Genomic DNA, 17,321 nt, shown 5'->3' on the forward strand with positions numbered 1-17,321 from the left:
TCAAGGTTAGGAAACGACAAACAATTCACTAACAGTTGCCAACAATGACATAAGCGTTTCTACATTCTTAATAAGAAGTAAACAAATTTACTTGTATAATTATCTTTGCTTCTCTGGATGCTCTGGAAACCTACTGCACACACATGTTTGGGACATGTTTTATAGATACACCAGACCAATAGCAACATAGTAAATGGAAATCATGCTTTACTTTAACCTCTTACAGTTTTGCAAAGGCTTCATATTAGCCAAGTTGCTAAATTTTAGGCAACATCTTTTACTAGGCGTAACTCTGTAACTAAACATTTACGGATCTATGTTTATACTAACTTTTTTCTTTAGTTTCACTTGTAGAACAACATATTAAAATATTTTCATATCTTTGTGAATCACCCTCTATATCCATACATATTGTACATACGAATGTATGTATGTATGTATGTATGTACGAGATGTAATCAAAATATTTCGGTAATTATTATTATTATTTACATAGCATTCCTTATTTATCATACTACCATCAGGCAGGAACCCATGATGTACTACCCCACTGTAATCGAAGAAGACAGTGAGAAGAACCTTCACATGTGATTGAACTTGTCGAATTTTTTTCAGTCTTGGCTCTTCGCGCAGTTTCCATTGAGAAAATTGGGCATCAGTTTCAACGTAATATCTATATACCACAGCCAAAAATCCTCTTGTCATGACACGAAGGATATGCTAACATCACCAGCAACCTCCCTGATGGTGACTCGGTGATTTTCCGTAACCATTTTCTTTACTCCTTCCACATTATCAACAGTAATTAATGTGCTAGGGCATCCAGAGCATTGTTTTCAATGTCTTCTCGGTCCCCTTTGAAATGTTTAAATCATTCATAAACGCTTGTCTAACTCATAGTAGATTCGCAAAAGCCACAGTCAACATTTTGAATGCGGTGCTGCACTTTGTTCCAATTTTTACGCAAAATTTAATGAAACTTCTTTGATCCATCTTTTTCAAAACTGGAAGCACTTAGAAACACACATAACATTTTTAAGTGTCAGCAATATGCTAAATACTCAAAACAACTGAAAGTGCAAACATACATCCAAAAACAAACATATGTACCAACGAGATAAAAGAAATTTTGAAAATCAGATGTATAAAGCCTGCAAAATTAAGAAATGCCTCTTACTTTTTGATCACACCCTGAGCGAGCGTGTGCGTGTGCGTTTCCACATCTTCTAACGACTGGATGAATTCCAACCAAACTTGGTACACACATCCCTTACTGTCAGGCAAGAATCGCCGTTATACTCCAGGGAATACAAGGCCATAATGAGGTGTGTGGAAAACTGCCACATCATGCATGACTTTTTAATTTACCACTCTATGCACTCTATTGCAGACAGTATTCACATAAGCCACTGAATGTACCTACACAAATACATCATTGTACAACACAGAGTTCAAGAGACATGATGTCAAACACTGAGATGCATTAAAAAAAAAAAAAAAAAAAAAAGGTCGCCGTCGCATCATGCATGAAACGTTAATACATTTATTCTTTACAACAACATTACCGTAGTTGAGTCAACTTAAGGAAACACCTGGCATCAGGCAGCTCTTTGACAGCTTTCAACTGCAAAGCGCAAATGGCTGTAGGTAAAAACAACATCCTAGCTGTGGAGCAACGAAGAGGCATTCCCACAGAGATATTTAAAAAATTGTGTTGTGCACATGAAGCAGCTGTACTTATACGTTTGTATATTATGGATATTTCTTCGCAAGATTGCGTCACGATTATGAAGGTTTTTTCACGAATACATGGAAATGAAATGTTTTTAATATTACTCTGAAAACACAGTTACGTTTGTAAGGTAATTGGAAAAACGAATATACATGGAACGCCAGGTTTATCAGCTAATACTTCTTATATATAACAGGTCAATGGCATACCGTGCCACTGCTTGGTTAATGGGACTACCTCCTATGCTTTTTCGAGATATGTTAACACTAACCATGTTTCCAAATTTCTATCATATGTTTTTCTATCAGATGGCATTGAGATTTATTATGTTTCATTCACATGAGAATATTTTTCTTTTTTTTCTGCACTGCTCGTTCCACATTCACGTTACCAGCTGGTATACTGCCTGTTTGCACTCATTTCTGTTCTCACTAAACAGCTGTCTGTAATGCTTCTACCACTCATCCACACTAATGATTGTTGTTGTTGTTGTGGTCTTCAGTCCTGAGACTGGTTTCATGCAGCGCTCCATGCTACTCTATCCTGTGCAAGTTTCTTCATCTCCCAGTACCTACTGCAGCCTACATCCTTCTGAATCTGCTTAGTGTATTCATCTCTTGGTCTCCCTCTACGATTTTTATCCTCCACGCTGCCTAAATTGGTGATCCCTTGATGCCTCAGAACATGTCCTACCGACCGATCCCTTCTTCTAGTCAAGTTGTGCCACAAACTCCTCTTCTCCCCAATTCTATTCAATACCTTCTCATTAGTTATGTGATCTACCCATCTAATCTTAAGCATTCTTCTGTAGTACCACATTTCGAAAGCTTCTATTCTCTTCTTGTCCAAACTACTTATCGTCCATGTTTCACTTCCGTACATGGCTACACTCCATACAAATACTTTCAGAAACAACTTCCTGACACTTAAATCTATACTCGACGTTAACAAATTTCTCTTCTTCAGAAACGGTTTCCTTGCCATTGCCAGTCTACATTTCATATCCTCTCTACTTCGACCATCATCAGTTACTTTGCTCCCCAAATAGCAAAACTCCTTTACTACTTTAAAATGTCTCACTTCCTAATCTAATTCCCTCAGCATCACCCGACTTAATTCGACTACATTCCATTATCCTCGTTTTGCTGTTGTTGATGTTCATCTTATATCTTCCTTTCAAGATACTGTCCATTCCGTTCAACTGCTCTTCCAAGTCCTTTGCTGTCTCTGACAGAATTACAATGTCATCGGCGAACCTCAAAGTTTTTATTTCTTCTCCATGGATTTTAATACCTACTCCGAACTTTTCTTTTGTTTCCTTTACTGTTTGCTCAATATAGAGATTGAATAGCATCGGGGATAGGCTACAACCCTGTCTCACTCCCTTCCCAACCACTGCTTCCCTTTCATGTCCCTCGACTCTTATAACTGCCATCTGGTTTCTGTACAAATTGTAAATAGCCTTTCGCTCCATGTATTTTACCCCTGCCACCTTCAGAATTTGAAAGAGAGTATTCCAATCAACATTATCAAACACTTTCTCTAAGTCTACAAATGCTAGGAACGTAGGTTTGCCTTTCCTTAATCTAGCTTCTAAGATAAGTCGTAGGGTCAGTATTGCCTCACGTGTTCCAACATTTCTACGGAATATAAACTGATCTTCCCGGAGGCCAGCTTCTACCAGTTTTTCCATTCGTCTGTAAAGAATTCGTGTTAGTATTTTGCAGCTGAGACTTATTAAACTGACAGTTCGGTAATTTTCACATCTGTCAACACCTGCTTTCTTTGGGATTGGAATTACTACATTCTTCTTGAAGTCTGAGGGAATTTCGGCTGTCTCATACATCTTACTCACCAGATGGTAGAGTTTTGTTAGGCCTGGCTCCCCCAAGGCTGTCAGTAGTTCTAATGAAATGTTGTCTACTCACGGGGCCTTGTTTCGACTTAGGTCTTTCAGTGCTCTGTCAAACTCTTCACGCAGTATCATATATCCCATTTCATCTTCATCTACCTCCTCTTCCATTTCCATAATATTGTACATCGCCCTTGTATAGACCCTCTATATACTCCTTCCACCTTTTTGCTTTCCCTTCTTTGCTTAGAACTGGGTTTCCATCTGAGCTCTTGATATTAATGCAAGTAGTTCTCTTTTCTCCAAAGGTCTCTTTAATTTTCCTGTAGGCAGTATCTATCTTACCCCTCTTGAGATAAGCCTCTACATCCTTACATTTGTCCTCTAGCCATCCCTGCTTAGCCATTTTGCACTTCCTGTCGATCTCATTTTTGAGACGTTTGTATTCCTTTTTGCCTGTTTCACTTACTGCATTTTTGTATTTTCTCCTTTCATCAAGTAAATTCAGTATCTCTTCTGTTACCCAAGGATTTCTACTAGCCCTCGTCTTTTTACCTACTTGATCCTCTGCTGCCTTCACTATTTCATTCCTCAAAGCTACCCATTCTTCTTTACTGTATTTCTTTCCGCCACTCCCGTGAATTGTTCCCTTATGCTCTCCCTGAAACTCTGTACAACCTCTGGTTCTTTCAGTTTATCCAGGTCCCATCTCCTTAAATTCCCACCTTTTTGCAGTATCTTCAGTTTTAATCTACAGTTCATAACCAATAGATTGTGGTCAGAGTCCACATCTTCCCCTGGAAATGTCTTACAATTTAAAATCTGGTTCCTAAATCTCTGTCTTACCATTATATAATCTATCTGAAACCTTTTAGAATCTCCTGGGTTCTTCCATGTATACAACCTTATTTCATGATTCTTGAACCAAGTGTTAGCTATGATTAAGTTATGCTCTGTGCAAAATTCTACCAGGTGGCTTCCTCTTTCATTTCTTAGCCCCAATCCATATTCACCTACTATGTTTCCTTCTCTTCCTTTTCCTATTGTCGAATTCCAGTCACCCATGACTATTAAATTTTCGTCTCCCTTCACTTCCTGAATAATTTCTTTTATCTCATCATACATTTCCTCAATTTCTTCATCATCTGCAGAGCTAGTTGGCATATAAACTTGTACTACTGTAATAGGCGTGGGCTGCGTATCTATCTTGGCCACAATAATGCATTCACTATGCTGTTTGTAGTAGCTTACCCGCACTCCTATTTTCCTATTCATTATTGAAGCTACTCCTGCATTACCCCTATTTGATTTTGTATTTATGATCCTGTATTCGCCTGACCAAAAGTCTTGTTCCTCCTGCCACCGAACTTCACTAATTCCCACTATATCTAACTTTAACCTATCCATTTCCCTTTTTAAATTTTCTAACCTACCTGCCCGATTAAGGGATCTGACATTCCACGCTCCGATCTGTAGAACGCCAGTTTTCTTTCTCTTGATAACGATGTCCTCTTGAGTAGTCCCCGCCCGGAGATCCGAATGGGGGACTATTTTACCTCCGGAATATTTTACCCAAGAGGACGCCATCATCATTTAATCATACAGTAAAGCTGCATACCCTCGGGAAAAATAACGGCTGTAGTTTCCCCTTGCTTTCAGCTGTTCGCAGTACCAAAACAGCAAGGCCGTTTTGGTTAGTGTTACAGGGCCAGGTCAGTCAATCATCCAGACTGTTGCCCCTGCAACTACTGAAAAGGCTGCTGCCCCTCTTCAGGAACCACATGTTTGTCTGGCCTCTCAACAGATACCCCTCCGTTGTGGTTGCACCTACGGTACGGCTATCTGTATCGTTGAGGCACGCAAGCCTCCCCACCAACGGCAAGGTCCATGGTTCATGGGGGGGGACTAATGATTAGGACAATAGATTTCTCTCTGCTACCTGCTGTAAGGTGTTTTATTGTTCTTTAGGCATATCTTACTTTGGTACTTCTCACATACCTATTGATCTCCTCACTCTTTTGCGCCCACATCACCTGTTTCGCTCCTTAAATTTCTTTTTTAACCCTTCTGTTGCAGCTTTCATAGTACTCCGTACCCTGGCTCTCCTGTGTGCTTCCCCACTTCTGATATAAATGTTTCTTCTCTTTCTCTATTTCCTCAACACCATTTTCCCACCATTCTGGATCCATATTCTCAGACCTATCCTTTATGCCTAGCGACTCTCACGCTGCACTATGAATGCATTCGTTCATTTCACTGTACAATGTTGCTGTCATAGATTCGTAGATGCTCGAATTATTATTTAATTTGTAGGCCAATCTTGTATTGTATAGGAATACCACAGAATTTTGCAAACTTCCCAAATTATATTTGGATGCTTCAGCTATTTTGCTGTGGTTTTCATTCTTGCTGTAGGTGTTGCTTTTCGTATAGAAAACTTTTCCTTCGACAATAAAATGGTCTGCTCCACATTCTGTACTTCTGTAGGCTCTTAACATCTTACATCTCTAATTCTAAACTTTGTTGCTTTATCATACAGTCTGTTATGTATGTTACATAAATATACCTAGGAGCAATCTCAAAGGACTGTATTTTTCTGTGAGGAAAGTATTCATTCTGTATCCTAAATGAGAACACTTCACTAAAGTCAACCATTCTTCCACCACTTTCGTACCTGTTTCTTCCTCATGTCTTCCTACGAACTAACTGTTTTTTGCCTTTCCTGTCTGGGAATTAGTGTCCCCCATACGGTATCTGTCTTTCTGTGTATTAATTTCATCAAATCTTTACAAAACAGCATCTTTGATTATGTTATCAGTGCCATCAGTCAGTTCTAAGGACATAAACCTTTTCTGCATGTTACCCTTCAGTTTCTGACGTTTTATGATTGATACTCCTCTACTGGCTCTTTCACTTTTACTAATTCTTCTATAAAAATGGATATACTGACCAACTCCTTCATTTCCGGTACCCTTCGCTTTCATCTACGTTAGAACAAAGAAGTCTTGGTCTTTAAATATGTCTGCTTGTGTCTGTATGTGTGGATGGATATGTGCGTGTGTGCGAGTGTATACCTGTCCTTTTTTCCCCCTAAGGTAAGTCTTTCCGCTCCCGGGATTGGAATGACTCCTTACCCTCTCCTTTAAAACCCACTTCCTTTTGTCTTCCCCTCTCCTTCCCTCTTTCCTGATGAGGCAACAGTTTGTTGCGAAAGCTTGAATTTTGTGTGTATGTTTGTGTTTGTTTGTGTGTCTATCGACCTGCCAGCGCTTTTGTTCGGTAAGTCACCTCATCTTTGTTTTTATATATAATTAGAACAAAGAATTCTACTTTAATTCTTTCCAGTTCATCAAAAACCTCTTTTCTTTTTTGATTCATGCTTTGTATGTTCCAAGTTGTGAAGTTCATTAGCCTTTCTTTTGCCTGCGTCATTTAACCAGAATTCTGTTTTGTTTCCACAACATAGTGCTGAGATTTTCAGTGGAGATTCATTATTTTCCAAGAGATGGGTTACTAGGCCAAAGCATTTGACCCACCCTCGAGGACCAGAATTTTCTGTAAGGGCATATGCCCCTTAGCCAAAATATTCTAGCTTTAAAGCACTGCAATCTCAAATCTGACCTCTTCTGCCTGTTACATGATGCACACTAACTGCACAGTGTGCATTGCCCAGAGGATACACCATGGACGTGGACGTAGGCCGTGTACACAGAGTTGATAATTGATTGTGCATTTCTTAAGGTTTCAATGTTATGCAGATATTAGTAACATACATTACCCCCGTTACCCCGTTCTAACTTTTTTTTTGTAAAGAGACTTAAAGGGTTTAAATTAACTTCAACTGCTCTAGCAAACAACATAATTTATTGGGTCTATCAGTAGATCAGGTTTCACTTGGCACGGGCTGCATCTCAATAGGTATCCGAAGACGAGGCTTGCAAAGCTTATAGGTGACAGTGTAGTGGATAGTGGTGGGATCACTCGTGGAAAAATTCCTGTAGCAGTTGGTGTTAGAGTTGCAACTTTTTTAGATTGAAGTCAGTTGATACGTATACCTGCTTAAGGGAAGTCCTTCTAACTAAGGGCACACTTTCAGTGGACATCGTGTTTCCAAGCAGGGAAGGAATTAGCATATTTCATCTAAACATAAGAGGTATTAGAGATAAAGTTAGTAAACTGTGTACAGATGGTGACTCTTAAATTATTGGTATATCGGAGCACCACTTAAATAATTTGATGATTCAGAGGCTTCTTTTACCAGGATACAGATTAGCTGGCTGGTTTTCAAAGAGTTCCTTGCGGGATGGGAGATGGGTTATATATGAAAGGGGGGGGGGAACAAACAAACAGTATTCCATTTGAGCCCATAGATGTATCACAACACTGCACTGAACAGATATTTGAATGTTGTGCAGGAGCAGTTGAATTTAGAGAAACTAAATGTCTAATTGTTATTGTTTATAGGTCCCTTAACTCTCACTTCAGAGCATTTCTGCTCAAGCTAGAGAGGGTTCTTGATTCACTTCTGTCAGTAAAAGGGTGAATGGCCTTTCAGACCATGATCCACAAATTTTGACACTAAAAGGCTTTTGTACTCAAACAAATGTCACATATAATTACAAACTATGTAGGAAAGTTAATTCAACAGCAACAGAGAGTTTTTTAAACCTTGTCAAGAAACAGGAGTGGCAGGTTGTTTATAGTGCCAATAACATAGATGATAAATATAATGCTTTCCTTAACACATTTCTCATGCTCTTTGTGAGTTGCTTTCCATTAGAATGTTCTAAACGGGGTACTAGCAGTAACAGGCAGCCCGGGTGGCTGACTAGTGGTTTCAGGGTATCTGTAGAACAAAGCAGGAATTATATCGCAATGTTTGAAGTAGTCGCAATCAAGCTGCAGTAGCCCATTACAAACAGTAATGTAAGGTACTTAAAAATGTTATTACGAAGGCAAAGAGTATGCGGTATGCAAATAGAATAGCTAATTCACAGGATAAAATTAAAACCATATGGTCAGTTGTGAAGGAAGTGTCTGGTCAGCAGCACACGGTCAACGATATAAAGTCAGTTCGTAATAAAAATATTTCTGTTACTGATAAATCAGATATATGTACACAGTATTTAACAATCACTTTCTGAGCATTGTTGATGAATTAAATAAAAATTTAGTTTCTACAGGAAATCATATAACTTTCTTGGCAAATGCCTTTCCGAGATTGATGTCTGAAATACTCCCCTATGATACAGACAAGGGGAAAACTGAATCAATAATTAAATCGCTGAAGACTAAGGACTCTCACAGATATGATGAAGTGCCTAGCAGAATATTAAAGTACAGTGTTGCACATCGTAGCCCTGTATTTAGCCTATTTGTAAGTTTTCTTTTAGGAATAGTCAGTTTCCTGAACTATTAAAATACTCAGTAGTAAAACCACTTTATAAAAAAGGGAGAAATGGAAAATGTAGACAATTTTATATCTATTTCTATGCCACAGTGTTTGCTAAAGTTATTGATAAGGCTGTGTATGTGAGGATAATTGACCATTTTATGTCACACAATTTGCTATCAAATGAACAGTTCAGCTTTAGAAGTCGTTTTACAACTGAAAGTGCTATATTCTCTCTTCTCTGTGAGGTACTGGATGGGTTAAACTAAAGGTTTCAAATGCTAGGCATATTTTTTGATTTAACTAAGACGTTTCATTGTGTTGATCACAAAATATTGCTCCAAAAGCTGGACCATTGCGGATTACAGGGAGCAGCTCACAACTGATTCACTTACTTTAGCAACATGCTGAGAATGGCTGTGATGTGAGGCGTGAGTGGGGCACAGTTGAGTGGGGGGTGCCCCACGGATCAGTGTTGGGGCCACTCCTGTTCCTTATTTATACAAATGATATGTCCTGTAGTATTATGGATAACTATAAAATATTTCTGTTTGCTGGTAGTAAAGATTGTTGTGTGCAACATTGGCTCGGTTTCAAATAGTGCAGTTCACGGCGTAAGTTCATGGCTTGTAAAAAATAAACTAGTTTTAAATCACAGTAATACCCAATTTCTACAGTTTCTAACAAACAGTCCAACAAAACCTGACATTTTAATTTCACAGATATGGCATATGATTAGTGAAACTGAACAGTTCAAATCTCTAGGTGTTCAGGTAGATAGTAAACAAACTGTTATGGGAAGTCCACATTCAAGATCTTGTTCAAAGACTTAATGCTACAATTTTTACTATTCGAACTGTATCTGAAGTGAGTGATTGTTCGACACGAAAATTAGTCTACTTTGCTTATTTTCATTTGCTTATGTTTAACGGTATTATATTTTAGAGTAATTCTTCCCCTTCTAAAAGGATATTTTTGGTGCAGAAACAAGCAGTTCGGGCAATAAGTGGTTTATGTTCACAAACCTCTTGACGACCCCTGTTTACGAGTCTGGGTATTTTGACACTGGTCTCTCAATATAAGTATTCCTTTCTGTCATTTCTTGTTAACAATATTAGCTTATTACCAAGAATAAGCAGCTTTCACCCAGTTGATACTCCCCAGAAATCGTACCTGCATTTGGACCAGACTTCCCTAACTCTGTGCAGAAAGGTGTGCAGTATATTGCTGCATCCACTTTCAATAAGCTACCACTCGAATTCAAAAAATTTAGTAGTAATCCCTGCACTTTCAAATCAGAACTGAGGAGTTTCCTCAAGGGTCACTCCTCCTAGTCTGCTGAGGAGTTCTTTGAAAAATTAAGCTGATCCTTGTAGTATTGTTGATTGTCTTTACTTAAACTTATGGCTTGACTTTTTTCGGGTTGACTTGACATGTAAATAATTGGAGATGATTGTTACGCTTTTATACATATGAATGCAGCAGAGGCTTTTGGTGACATATCTGACAAATGGACTGGATTTTTTGCCTTGAGCACTATATTGCAGTTACAAGTATTAGCATCAAATTATTCGCCTAATACATTACATGTAACAACCATAGATTTCATGTAGGAGTATGAAAAACACTCTCCAAAGAGTATTGCTTGATACACTGTATCGAGATTATGTCATCGTATATTTACAATGATGTATATTCCTTTCACATTTTTTGTGTCACAATTTCAAATAATTCAGAGCTGTCTGATAATTGAAGTTGAATACACTATTTCATTATCAAGACTGCACAGCTAGAAAATTTTAAAATATCATACATATACATTTCAATTGACCATGAAAGATAACAATTTTTGCAATGCGTTTTTTGAATGAAATATGAAAAATTATCAAATAGAAAGTTTTAGTAAGACACTAAGTAAAAGTAATTATTAAAACTGAAAACAAATCTGCAGTTATCTTTAACATGAATTACAAGGTAACTGATTGTATCGAATAATTTAACTGTAGAGTTGAAACCCCTGTTATCAAAATTATTAATTTAGTAGAAATCTGCACATTTTAAAAGCAATTTTTTTTTTTTGAGATCTTAATCCACGAAATATTGTATGAAAAGTAAGCACATACCAATTTCAAGATTGAGGTATGACAAGATTTCATAAGTTAAAAGCCAGTGTTTCATTCCATAGTTTTGAAAATACGACCCGGGTCCCTCACTAAAAAACGGATATCAAACCAATTGCACCAGACAAGTAACTTTTTGATTAATACTTGAGTGTAATCTTCTTGTTGTAACTTTTAAGATTTAATACAATTACTTTAATTAATCTGCACATTGTTGCAGTCGTGTGTGTGATTGCAGATAAGAGGAGTTATATTTGAACCCCAAATACACACTGCTTCAAACCGTGCCGTTTTTGGACACCGATTCACACAGAACAACACACTGAACAGCTGACTAGCTTAACGCAGTTGATATCTGTGGTTATCTCTAATACTTACAACCACTTTCCTTCCTTCGACAGCTCTAAAAGATTAATACTAAAAAGAATGAAGCTTGCAAGATGTTACTACACATATTCTACAGCTCCCAGCTTACCTATTGTTGCCAGAAAGTTGCCTTGTCGTTTCCTCCACCTAAAAACATGAGAAGATATATCAGTTACTGGAAGCACGAAAATGGGAGGTGAAATAAAAGCTGTGGTAACGTTGCTGACACATCAGTTACATCGTTTTGTGCTGAGTTTCTCCAATTAAATGCCGGAAAAACAATGCACACGGAGGCTGAAGGACATCCTCATGCAAGGCATAACATCAAACATTGTTCCTCCAACTCCATCACATACACACAGCTTCTTTCTGCCACCAAAATATCCTCTAGCATCTACCTCTTCCACTTCATGCACCCCCAACAAATGAAAACAGTACCAAACAAATTCCAGACAATGTATTTCTGTAAATACAGAGACTGCTCCGTCCTCACAGGCTTCCCCCACAGTTACCAGGACTTGAAGTACAGCATCCACACATCAATTTTCTGAAGCATTACGATGGAACTCTCAAAAACAGTCTAAGAAATCATCTTTGAAGACTACAAGATTTTTAAGTGCTGTTAAATATAAAACTTTTCCATTTATTGAATATACTACCAATGCCTGGTAGCCAAGCGTGTTATAAACTTTTTTCTCCACTTCAATTTAAATTCTATACTCATTATCAATTGGAAGTGTTTGCTAACAAATACTGAGTCATATTTTTTTAATAAAAATAACTTATTTTTATTTTCTGGTCATGTATACTACTACATAAAGGCAAGTTGTCATTTAGCAAATGTATCTGAAAGTTCGTGACGAGTTTACTTCATATTTTCATGTGACACTCTGACAAACATTCAGACAGACACAGGCTTCTTATATTTTTAAGGTATATGATACATAAATATGTATTTAATACAGAAAGGGGAACATTGTTACCAAGTCTCCAAAAGTTTCTGACCAATATAATTCAAATTTTTCACAATACCGTAATAAATGTTCAGATGGATTTAGGCCGTATATTTTTTTTTAACCAACAATGTATAGGTTTTCTGTTAGAATGCATTGTGAGAAAGAAAATATTGTGCTTTACTGTGAAAATGTGCAGCTTCATTTTCCTTCTCAGAATCAGTTACAACTACAACAGTAGAGCAGAGATACTATAAGACAATTTGTGCGTACTGTACACAGGGTGACACATGAAAAGTGGTCTCAAGTATAGCCTGTTCACAAATTACACCGGAATTGTTGCTCGACACGAGCAGACAACAACATGTAGATAAATTTGTACAAATCACATAATAAACAAATAACCAGTAAGCTAACATAAGCAACAGCTTCAAAATAATAGACGATAACTCGCGGGCTAAAAGGAGCAGTCTAGTACTCCTTTTACATAATTTCAAACAAAAATTGTATACACAACAATGTCACTTTTCGCTCACTGTCAGTTTTATAGAAATTGGGAAAGTTGTGTTTATGGATTACTATGCACATGTACACTTTCACTAAAAAAGTGCCACAACTGTAGTAATAAATCTGTTAACTTTTGTTACATTTGTGCATATGTTATTTGTGGTTCGAGAAGGCAACTGTTGACTAAAGCAGTGAAGAAATTTTACACCTCATATTTCAACTGTCGAAAGAAAAAAGGAAGGAATATTTGGGTTTAAACTTCCCACTGACATCGAGGCCATTAGAGACTTTCCACAAACTCTGATCATTTCGAGGATAAGAAAAGGGAACAGGCTGTGCACTTTCAAAGGAATCGTACCGGCATTTGCCCGAAGTGATTTCGGGAAGTCGCATAAAACCTCAATCTGGATGTCAGGATGCAGATTTGAAATGTCACCCTCTCGAATTTGAGTCCGGTACACTAACCGTCGCACCACCTCGCCCGATCGGGTATCAAGTTGGTGACCGAGATAAATTGTGGGCTCCTGACACGTCTCGTGCCTCTCCTTCCCGTATACGAATGTACGGATGTGTGGTAAAAATGTCTCCACAAAGTTTTGTGCAACTGCTATTTGACACAAACCTACAAATCGTACATCAGCTCACTATTTTTGTACAGTACCTCCTTCGAGCAGAGGAATGACTAGCAAGAGGAGGAGAAATATTCGATACCCTGACATCGCACCAGTCTTTTGACCTGTGGCTCGAGGAAAGACCGCCAGTTTGTGATCCCCTACACGTATCACCGTCGATCGGCGATAGCGACCGTGTCGCACCTGCACGTACAGCTGAAAAACTGCACTGGCCCTACATTTACACCGGCATCGTCATCTGGAGAACCACACGTCAAACAGTGTGAGCTCAATGATGTGATTAGGGTTCTAGGTCTTCCAAAGCATAAAATGCGATTCAAAGCCAACATTACCTTCTGCAGTGACACTGACGGGTCATCGAAAGAGCTGAGTGTTAGAAATAAATGAGACGAGTGGAGACACACTACAGGTGACTCTGTACAGGTGTTAAGGCAGTACTGTCGCACAACAGTAATGGAAGCCCATCCATCCCTATTCCGTACGATGACCCAATTAAAAAAAAAAATGTGCATGTCGAAATCTGTTGTAAACTGTGTTAATTACAGTAAGCACATACGCCTAGTACGTGGAGACTTCAAAGTCAGTGTGACGATGCCGGGTTTGCGAGGGGCTTACACTAAGTACCGATGCCACCTGCGCGAGTGTGACAGTTGTGCGAGAAAAAATACTGTACGCAGATAAAATGGCCTCCACGAACAGCTCTGTTGCCTGGGTCAAAAAATATTGCCAAAGAACCCCTAGTGAGTCCAAACAAAATTGTTCTCTAACCACTGCACATTAAGATGGGATTCATTACAGCATTTGTTAATTCCGTGCACGCGAACGAAGCAGCATTTCAGTATTTACATTAGAAGTTTCCACAGCTCAGCTGAGAGAAGATAGCAAAGGGTATCGCGGTCGGTCGCCGATAAGGCAGTGCTGGGCGACACACACTGTGTCACCACTTAGGCCCCAATCAGATGCACGCTTAACACTGTTTCTGTAATATAACAATACTGTTCTCGGGAAACAGGAGAGCCGAGAATTACAGGGACTTCTCAGATGAACTTATTCGTGCTTATACGGTCACCAGTTGCAATATGATGCTGAAGATGCACTTCCTCGACTCCCACCTCGACGTGTTCCCACAGAACTGCGGTGCACTCGGTAACGAGCACAACGAGCAGTTCCCCCGGGACACGTCTCTCGAGGAACAGGACAGCGGATTACGACTGTGTCGGCTGGTTTCTACTAGACGTTACACAGAGATGGTCCACACGTCACCCACAAGAGGACCGCACAGTAACAGTGCAAGTATAATAGTCAAATTCAGTTAACGTATCGATCATATCGATTACGGTAGCAGTATAAGTCAAACGTGAAGTCCCTTCTCACTTTTAGTCCCGAGCTAGGAGACAATTTTAAACGTGATATTTGTGTTTGGCATACCGAATTTTATAAAGACCTTCTACAGAACTTCGGATTCTCCAAAAAATCCACTGTGGACCAGTATTCTTCACGGGGTCAATGGCACGTACATCGGTACTGGTAGATTACCACGTGTCGAAAACACGGTTGCTTAAATGCAGAAGCTCATTCACCAGAAAGCTCCATCAAAACACCTGAAGGCAAATGGGTACAACACACACCTCGCCTCGCTACACGTTGCAGCCGACTGACAACTGTACCGCACAATTTTTACACTCCTGCTGCCACTGCCCACAAGATTGGTAAGCTCGCATTGCACAGAGTAAAGTGTAGCTCAGGCAATTGAAAAGCTGTGTTAACTTCCTTGTCCCACATCAGATAATAAGCCAATACGTAATAGTTTATCCGACTACATTACTCTAATATACTAACAATAAACGTGGGAATCGACAAGGTGTAGGTGGCAGAAGTTTCATCACGGGCAGCCGAAAACTGCAACATCCACATTACGAATATTTCTATCGTGCATACGCATATTGCCAACGTTATTCAATCTGTACACTGATTAATAAGTTAAAGAAACCGAAGAGAATTTTGGAAAGAGGATTAAAACTCAGGGAGTGAAATCAAAACTTGTCAATGACACCGTAAATCTGCCAGAGGACTCAGAAAAGCAGCCGAATGGAACGGACAGTGCCTGGAAAACCGGCTGCGAGATGAGATCGACACCAGTAAAACGAGGGTAATGAAATGTAGTCATATTAAATCAGGTAATGCTGAAGGTATTAGATTAGGAAATAAAATATTAAATGAATGCGAGTTTTGGTACTTGGGGATCAAAATAACTGATCATTTATTACGTGTGGAAGATATAAAGGCAGATGCAATACCGAGAAAAGCGTCTCTGAAAAAGAGAAATTTGCTAACTTGTAATGTAAATTGAAGTGTTAGGTAGTGTTTACTGAAGGTATAAGGAGTCATCAAAAAGTTTCCATCTGAGGGCATCGGTGCAGTGTACGTGCAACGTGGCGCGAGTCCGCTGCGGGTATGTAAGCACCAACATGTAGGTAGGAGATTAGCGAGGCATTTGTCTCTTTCTGATTTGCGTGCAATAAATGCAGACACGTGAACTGTGGCAACATTACTAACAGTGCATCCAAACAGCAGCAACGTGCTGTTATTCTTTTCTCAGCTGCCTCAAGACAAAAACTGATAGAGTTCCGTCAGAGAATGAAGAATGTTTATAGGACAGCACGTCTGTCAAAAACGAGCACTGTGGTACGGTGTGACAAGAGGTGCTGCTTCGTGATAATGCACGCCGTCAAATTGTTAATGCTGTAATGCAGAAGTTTTGACAACTGTGGGATTATCACGCCTTCAGTTCCTTAAAAAAGTCTACAAAGGGTCGAAATTTCATGTCTCCTGACGACGTACGGCAGACAGTTATGGAATCCTTCGCACAGCAGGACACAGTGTTTTACCAAACGGGCACCTCCGAGCCGGTGCGTCGGCGGGACGATTACCTCGACGCTCGAGGCTATTTCGCCCGGTCAGCGTACCGATTCTGGGAAGTATGGGCTTCGTGCGGAAACTTTTTGATCGTCTCTGCTTGGAGTGTAGCCTCATGCAGTGGTGCAACATAGACAATAAGCAGTTCAGATGATAACTGAATAGAAATTTTTAGTGTGAGGTGTTACAGAAGATGGCTGACGATTAGAGGTGTAGACTAGAACTAATGGGGAGGTACTGAATTTAATCGGAAAAAAAAAAAGAAAAAAAAAAACTTTACAGCACGACTCGAGTAGGAGGAGGAATAGGACAGATCATGAGGCTCAAAGGAATCGTCAGTCTGACAGTGGTGGGTAACACGGTCAGTAAAAATTATAGACCGAGGCTTGACTGTGGTAAGCAGGTAGAAGTGGATGTAGGCTGCAGAAGCTATGTAGAAATGAAGAAGCTCACACAGGAGGCACTAGTGTGGAAAGCTGTATCAAACCAGTTTTAGGACTGGAGACCACAACAACGTGCCGTGTTCCATCGTAACGTTTCCTTTTCCTTTTCGAGTTCCTTCTGCCTGTTGTGTGGGGCCTGTTATTCCCGAATTCACTGCTCCAATTACACGACTAATTTGCCGGTTCACAGTTTGGCAGACTAACTCGTACCTGACGTCGTGGCAGAGATCTTTCTCGAGCGAAGGTAGTTCGTCTCCGAGCAGACGTCTGCCGTGATGAAGAATGGAGCCTATAACTAGTATGGGAGATTTTTGCCTACATATGTGTTTTCTGAATAAACACCTTTCATTGTGTTATTATTTCTCACGTTTTCCAACAGTGGCATCAATTACGCACTAATATTTCAGC

At 39.4% G+C, this 17,321-nt stretch overlaps 1 protein-coding gene across 1 annotated transcript in view; it reads right to left on the reverse strand.

Annotated features, from left to right (window-relative positions):
• LOC126427164 (zinc finger protein 420-like) overlaps positions 1 to 17,321 on the reverse strand; it is a 178,009-nt gene that overhangs the window by 40,551 nt on the left and 120,137 nt on the right. The window contains exon 9 of the mRNA XM_050089388.1: positions 11,572 to 11,609. Within this exon, the coding sequence (XP_049945345.1) occupies positions 11,572 to 11,609 (38 nt within the window). The remainder of the gene's footprint in view (positions 1 to 11,571; positions 11,610 to 17,321) is intronic.

Source organism: Schistocerca serialis, chromosome 11 (assembly GCF_023864345.2).
Source record: "Schistocerca serialis cubense isolate TAMUIC-IGC-003099 chromosome 11, iqSchSeri2.2, whole genome shotgun sequence".
NCBI classification, from domain to species: domain Eukaryota; kingdom Metazoa; phylum Arthropoda; class Insecta; order Orthoptera; family Acrididae; genus Schistocerca; species Schistocerca serialis.